The sequence below is a fragment of the Galeopterus variegatus genome, unplaced genomic scaffold, assembly GCF_000696425.1.
Source record: "Galeopterus variegatus unplaced genomic scaffold, G_variegatus-3.0.2 Scaffold550, whole genome shotgun sequence".
NCBI classification, from domain to species: domain Eukaryota; kingdom Metazoa; phylum Chordata; class Mammalia; order Dermoptera; family Cynocephalidae; genus Galeopterus; species Galeopterus variegatus.
In genome coordinates, this window is record NW_007726661.1 from 207,338 (window position 1) to 214,829 (window position 7,492).

The 7,492-nt window shown below is 56.4% G+C and overlaps 1 protein-coding gene across 1 annotated transcript; it reads right to left on the reverse strand.

The window, feature by feature from the left end:
* Window positions 1–4,301: 4,301 nt before the first annotated feature.
* FOXF1 (forkhead box F1) lies at window positions 4,302–7,490 on the reverse strand (the record flags this gene model as incomplete). Its single annotated transcript, XM_008569981.1, has 2 exons — window positions 4,302–5,806; window positions 7,268–7,490. Coding segments are annotated over 2 exons (384 nt in total), but the record flags the coding sequence as incomplete, so codon positions are not given.
* Window positions 7,491–7,492: the final 2 nt, after the last annotated feature.

The following is a 7,492-nucleotide window of genomic DNA, read 5'->3' on the forward strand; positions in this document are numbered from 1 at the left end:
TGGTGACCACACCACCTACCCACCGGGACACTGCCCCAGGGCTCGCCTGCGGGAGAAACCAAAGAAGGGCCTTTCCTTAAAGCAGAGCCCAGAACTCTGAGATGTTGAATCTCAGAAGTGTCCAGGAACGCAGCGGGAGCCACCCATGCTGCCCAGCCAGCCCCTCTCACCTTGAGCAACTTTTGTTTGGGGGGTTTCTCTGCTGGGCTACAAAGGGCTCAAGGAAGCAAAGGCAGCCTCCATGGGGGTCATGGTGGAAACCCGTGGAAGCACAGTCGGTGACCCAAGAGCAAGGTGAATGTCGTGGTCTGAGCTGGCGCTGCTGGTCCAGCTTCCCCACCCTACCCCCGAGCCCCTTCCTAGTTTGGCTCAAAGGCAGGGAAGGGTTTGAGAGCGCTGTGTTGAGCGCCCCCAGCGCCTGCTGCCCACCCCATGGCCACCCTCCCCGGTGGAGGCCAGACGCTGACAGAAGCTGGATTATGGACACACTTCAACTTCTCTCTTTTTTCACTAGGCCCTGTGGCAAGAGGAAAATCAGAGTCCAGGAGGAGGGAGCCGTGTAGCGTAACAGGTAGAGATAAGGGCTTTGGGGTCCGAGAGTCCTTCTGAGAGCAGATCCTACCTCTTGCCTACAGGGCTGGAGCAAGTCGCCTATCCTCTCCCAGCTCAGCTCAGCGTCCGGAGTGGAGAGGGCAGTAATATAAGAGGATGGCTGTGAGGAGGGCCTGCCCGGGGCTGGCATGCACGTGGGTCCCCTCATCAACGTGGGCCATTGCCCCTGCTTGCCTACGCCCCACGGTCTCTCCACAGCTGCTATTAGAGATGCAGGTGCCTGACCCAGCAGGCGGGCAGGAGGGGGCAGCAGAGGCCAGGCCGATCCGCTTGCACCAGCGTTTTCTCAGGACCCGGGAGAGGAGCTGGAGAACAGAGACTCAAACTTCAGCACTCACCAGGACCACCTGGTAATCTGTGAAAACTGCAGATTCCTGCGGCCCACCTCCAGGATTCTAATCAGTCACTCTCAGCGCCCCTCAACCCTGAGTCTGCAGTTAGAGCAGACACTCAGAATATTTCTGATGAGGTAGCTCCTGCGCTGTGCTCTGGGAACCACCGTAGGAGGTAAAGGCCCTGGGCTCACGGGCTGTCGGACCTTCCTCTCCCCCACCTGGAGCCTACCCGCTGTGCTCCCCACAGGCCTAAAAGAGGTCTGTGAGTTTGGGAGATTCTGGTGGCTGGTCTGTGTTGGAGCCCCAGACCCAAACCCTCTGTTAAAAAATTCCACCTCTTGAGCCATATGGGATGTGCTCCTCCTCCCTGGGAAGGGAGGGAAATTCCAGGTGTGTCCAGGACGATGTGAGTTCAGCAGTTTCTAAACTGGGTGCTCTTTGGAAGTCCCTGGGTAGGGGGCCTTGTAATATATGGATTCTCACACCTCTGTGGCAACCCCCCATACACACACGCAGACGTACAACACCACTGCCCCCCCACGCACCCCACTAGATCTCTAGGTGAGGGACATGGGGGTCTGACGACAACTCCTGTCTGGGCTCCAGGGAACTAGGCCACCCCCTTTCTCCTTAGGAGTGTCACCCATTAACCACCGGTCCCTTCCACTATAGGTGCACAAGGACACTATCAGAGATGAGGAAACTGATCAGAGGTGACTTAGGTCAGATGACAGCAGTAGAGCAGGGACTACAGCTCCATCTTGCCACTACCCCAGGAGAAAGCTGCCTGCTGGTGGGCGGCTGGCAGGCAGGAGCTCGGCTTTTGTCCCTCCACCCCCTCCCCGCCCTCAACCCTGCAGCCCCAAAGAGACAAGAAACCTGGGACAGGGCGCGCGTCGGTGGGCCAGGCGCCTTGGCATCAGAAGCCCACACCCCGGGCACCAGGCACCTTCCTGCCGCTTGGCACTCGGCACCGGGGCAGGGGCCCTGGGGGCGGGATCCAGGCGGCAAAGTCCTACTTGGCCTGCACTTCCCGCCCGCCGGCCCGGGGCTGGGGGACCCGCAGGCCAGCCGAGGCTCTTCTGCTGCCCGCAGCTGCAACGGACGAACCACCGAGGCGCGGGTGCGCCCGCGGGATGTGCAGTCCGGAACCTCGAGGCACCCATCCTTGCCACTTCCCTGCTCCCGGCCTTTTGTTATTTGGGGGATTACTCGCACTCAGGGCACCTTGCCTGCATCGTTGCAGGACAAACCCGTAATGCGTGCGTAGAGATTTTGAACTAGTTCTGTCCAGGATGTCTGTGTTAACCGATGGCCATCGATGCACACAGGTCGCGGAATTTTGTTCCAGACTCAGAAGCGCCTCTGCGTTTTAAACTTGTGATTCGCACATGCCGGACGCCCGTTCGTGGAGGCGCATGGCGGTGGCAGCTTCAGCCCGGGCTGAAACAGGCCCCAGGGAAGACACGGCCCAACAGAGTCGCCCTCGCGCCGCAGCAGCAGCGGCACAAAATCTGGGACGCGGGTGCGGAGGCAATTCTGCCCGCGTCATTTGGCCCTTCCGGCCTTGCCCGGAGCCAGGCTCTCCCCGCGGGAAGGCTGGGCTGTCCCTCTCATCCCCAGGCCGCAAGTCAGGCGCGGAGACAGAGTTCAGGCCCTGCCCCGGGCAGCCGGGTCGGTTTCCCTTCATAAGCCCCTCTGGGTGCCCCCCACCTAGCCCGGTCAGGACGTGGGTGCGCTGGGAGATCCCGCTGAAATGAAGGCGCCGCCGGGGAGATGAACAGGAAGCTGGGGCTCGTCGCCGCCGTGAACCCTGGTCCAGCGGCGCCCAAGCCACACACGACTGGGGCGCACGAAGGCCTCTGGCGCGCCAGGGCGCCAAGTGAGTGGGTGCGGGGGCTGGAAACTCTGCAGAAGGAGCCGGCGTTGGGTTTCTCCTAATCAGCCCCACTTCCCTAGAGCCTCCGGCCTAATTGGGGTGCAATCTCTGGTGGAAGGAGGAGGAGGCCCAGCTCTCGCCTGCGGAGGCCGCGCCGGCGCCTGGCGCAATGCTCCTGCGCTGGGGCGCCCGGAGGCTTTTCTCCGGACTGGTTTCCCTGGGCACTGGTGGGAGGCGAAAGATGAGGAGAAGCGGCCTCCGCCCGGGGAGGACCGTGCCATCGCCGGCTGCGAACCTGCCCCCGGGGCGCAGGGCCAGGCGCGTGCGGGCGACAGCGCGCTGCACCGGGCAGACCCCTGCCTGCCGCTTCGTCCCGCCGGAGACCCTGAGCGATGGAGTCGCCGACCTTTTCCTGTCTCCTTTATCTCGGTTTTATAGACAGCTGTTAGTTTGAGACATCAGTTGCCCGGGCGAATTTATTGATAATTTTGATGTAACAGAGCACCGGAGAAATTACCCCCACGTCCAAAATGTCAAATCTGAGAAGAACCAGGTTCAGAGACTCACGACCCCACGACGCGTAGAAACTGCGGTGGGTCTGGACCGGGCACACCAACAATGTGACCTACTGTGTTTGTTTTCCTAGGTAGCTGGAAAGTGGAATAGAAAGAGGGTAGTCAGTAGAAGACACAAGCTTTAAGAATTTTTTTTCCCCAGAGGTGAAAAAATATGATTTAGGAGAGAAATGTTCCCGGATTGGAAACGGCCCGTCCCCGGCTCTTCCATGAACGACACTTTCTTGCTCTAATTTCACTGGATTTTCGATTGGGGAAAACCAAGTACAGGGCACCAAAAAATAAAAACAAAAATAAAAATACGAAAACCAAAACAAAACCTTAAAGTTGTTTCATGATTTATAACAGCTAGAATATGGGAATGGTCAAGTCCGAAAGTCAATGTAAAACTCTCATTGATTTTGGATTGGCAAAAAACATATACATGTTATATCCATCGACATATATACATATATGTACATATACAGGCATATTCGTGTACATATATGTATATGTGCAATATATACATACATGCACTTATATGTATACATGGTTTCCTTGGTTTTCCCCGGGGGAAGGAAGACTACTAGTATGTCTTTAAACATTTGATTATTTCTTTGAAAAGAGAAATGACATTTAGAGGGGCAGAGGGCTCTTCTTAAAAAACGGAAGCCAAGAAAAATAGTTACTCTTGTCCAGATTTTACGTCAATGTGAAATGAAGAGTGAAAAGAGGGGGATTCGCCAAAAAAAGAAGAAGAAAAAAAAAAGAATTCCAAATCACCCAGATTTTAAACTAAAAAATGTCTAGAGCTCCAAAGCCTGTTTCCTTCTATATTTGAGGGAAGATACTCTTCAGTCCCGACCCCAATAAAATACTCATGCGATTTTATTTCTAGTTAATACAATTTTCAAGGCCACGTACAAATGTTATACATTTTTATTTTTGTTCTTTTTTAGGAAAAAAAAATACACAAAAGGCAAAACATCATCAAATTGTCGTTTTATACAGTGCAGAAGGAAGTTTAAAATGTGTCACAAACGCTGCACCCCAGCAGCCAAAGTACTAAAAAAAAAAAAAAGGAGGGGTAGTCCTTCATATTATATATATATTTATATAAAACATATGGAAATTTGTTTTTACACAGATCGGTCTTTGTTTCAAATTTACAATGGATACCTAAAAACAAACAAACAAACAAACAAAAAAAACTCTACATGGCAAATATTGCCAACAAAGTTACACCATTAATACTGATCAACGGAGGAGCCTATGCGGTGTTCCGATAATTAGGGAGAGAAAGTAGAATAAATAACAGGATGAGCCTTGCTATAGTTTTAAAAAGTGCCTTAACCTTTCTGTGTCACCGCAATCCTGAATACGCACGGTCACCAGGCCTTCCCAGTCCCTGTGTCGCGCTGTGTTTGCCTCGTTCTCGGACCAGAAAGTGTACAGTAGAGATCAGGAGAGAGAAAAATACCCACCGAAAAAGTCAAAATAAAATTCAGAACAAACCAAAAAAAAAAAAAAGGCTGAAGAGGAGGAGGAAGAGGAAGGCGGAAGGGGACGGCAGAGGCCGCTCAGCCGCTGGCCTGTTGGCTCCTTCTATTTCCTTTTCGAAGACGAACAGTGGCTTCAGAAATGCAAGTTGTTCGCACCAAAATCCACCTGCGTTTGATGGAGAGGACCTTCGAGGTGGGGGGAGAAGGCGGTTCCCGGTCCCCCACCCCTCCCCGCAAAAGACGGCTCTAAAGGGAGACTTGCGCATTCCACGACATTCTTTCCAAAAAATTACAAATAAAAAGATAAATACTCAACCAAAAAATAAAAGTATTTGATAATGACTGGTCTCACATGTTTGCCTTTCTTCTAAAAACCTTCCCCCACCTTTGCCGTGGAGGGGAGACGGGGGAGAGACCTCAGCAGAGTCCTCGTTCGGAGGTTGAGGGCTTTCCCCAACACAGCACCTTCTCAGCCCGTTTCAATCGGATCAAAAATAGACATTTATTTACCGACAGCTGCAGTCAGGTCAGGCCCCACCACTATCATTTTCTAAAAATTTTGAGGGAGTGGGGGAGGCCGTGCCAACCACAGCACCAGGTCTTTGCGTTGGGCGTTTCTTTCCAAATAATCCGGTTGGGGAGGGGTCAAGCCCTTTTCTTCTGCCGACGGTTATACCTCGAGAATAAAGCAGTTTCTTGCGATGGGTTCCGAGGTCCCTGCGCCTGGCCTGCCTGTGCCGGGAGGGCCCCGCGGGCCGCAGCCTCACATCACGCATGGTTTGATGTCTTGGTAGGTGACCTGCTGGTGGTAGTAGGAGCCGCCGCTGGCCGAGTGCATGGACGAGGACGCCATGGCGTTGAAAGAGAAGACGAACTCCTTTCGGTCACACATGCTGGGCGACTGTGAGTGATACCGCGGGATGCCTGCAAGGCGAGGCGATAGGAGGGGTTGGGGGAGCAAAGGAGTTAGCGTCAGGGGGCCCGAGTTCAGGACGGAGCAGCCGCGCTGCCCGCGGGGCGCAGCAGGCAGCCCAGCCCGGCTCGAGCGCAGACCCGCCGCCTCCCTGCGCTCTGTCCGCTGCGTCCCAAGTTCCTGGCCCTTGGTGAGGCCGGGCTGCAGCGCCACAGCCCCCCTGCTCTGCACCCCAGGGAAAGATCCCTGAGCACCAGCGAAGCGCCCTACTCCCCCCAGCGAAGTGCCCTACTCCCCCCAGCGCCCGCCACCCAGGCCTCTCCTGCCTTGGACACCGCGGCCCAGGACCAGGGGCTTCCCAAAGCCAACGGGGAAGGGATGAGGAAGGCCGCGCTCGGTCTGCAGAAGCCAGGAAGGGCCCCAGCAGCTGTAACCTGTGGCCGCCACCTCTAGGGCAGTCACCCCAGAGGCTGGAGAGGCCTGGGTGGAGAGAGAGAGACTGGTGCCCATGGCAGCAAGCAGCTGGATCATGGGGGGGCGAGAGAAGTGGCTTCTCCCAAGGAAGGATCCTTTGGAGAACAGGGCCCCCCAGGGCAGCTGGAACCCTGGAGTCAGAAACAGCCCAAGCAGGGGGGGACCCCGACAGAGAGGTGGCCCACCCGTGTCCAGGCCTGCACTGCCTCCCGCAAGCTGCTGACAGCTGACCCCTGACAAGCTGAGTTCACTCCCTGGCTCTTTCCAGAACCGGGCACAGAAGGCTGCTGCTGGGTGCTGAGGTGGGGAGTTGGGGTAAGGAGAAGCTTGCTCTGCATCTTCTTTCTCGGGGGTTGTGTGTGTTTGGGGAGGGAGTAGGCTGGGGGCCTGAAAACCTGGATACCGAGAAACAAAGAGTCTGTAAGGCCTGCGGCTCTGACCCTCACTGGGCCTGGCCATGGCACCGCCCTGCCTCTGTCACCACAAAATACCCCTGGACTTAACTGTCCCACTGGCAGGCCTGGTTTCCTGAGAGGCGGGGGCTGAGCCTCTGAGTGCCCAGCCCAGGCAGCTTTGGGCCTAACTTTTCCGTAGTGCCCGGGCCCTGGAGCCGATGCGGCTCTCTAGACAGCTTGCTAAGGCGACCACCAGGGGACGGTGGGCCAGCTGGTCAGGCTGAATTCCCCTGGCTCCACAGTGGGACCTTTCTGACGTGTGAGGGGACTTCAGGGACCCAGAAAGACTTAGAGTATTGGGGTCTGAGACTTTTTGGTGAGGACGGGGCCTACCTGATTAGGCTTGGGGCGGCCAGCGGCGGGAGTTGGAGCAGCGAGAGAGACAGATTGGCCCAGACCGAGGATGGTAAACCGCGCTCACCCCTTAGAGGGAAGAGGTAGTGCTGGGGGCAGGCTGGGAGCCTGTGCCTCCCCTCAAGAGCGATCAGCGGGTTTGGGGCTGGGTCTCCACAGCGCGCGCATGATGGGCGCCTCCCCACTCACCTTGCAGCTCGGCTGGGGCGTTGTGACTGTTCTGGTGTAGATACGGTTGGTCCAGGGAGTGCGTGGAGAGGCTGCCGGACAGGGGGTTGGCCGCGGGGTTGCAGGGTGACAGGGGCTGCTGCTTGATGTAGGAGGCGCCACTGTTGAGCGCCGCCGGGGCCGAGGGAGGCCAGGCGGCCGCCGACCCCGAGTAGACCGCGTGCGGCTCCATGACCCCGCCGGCGG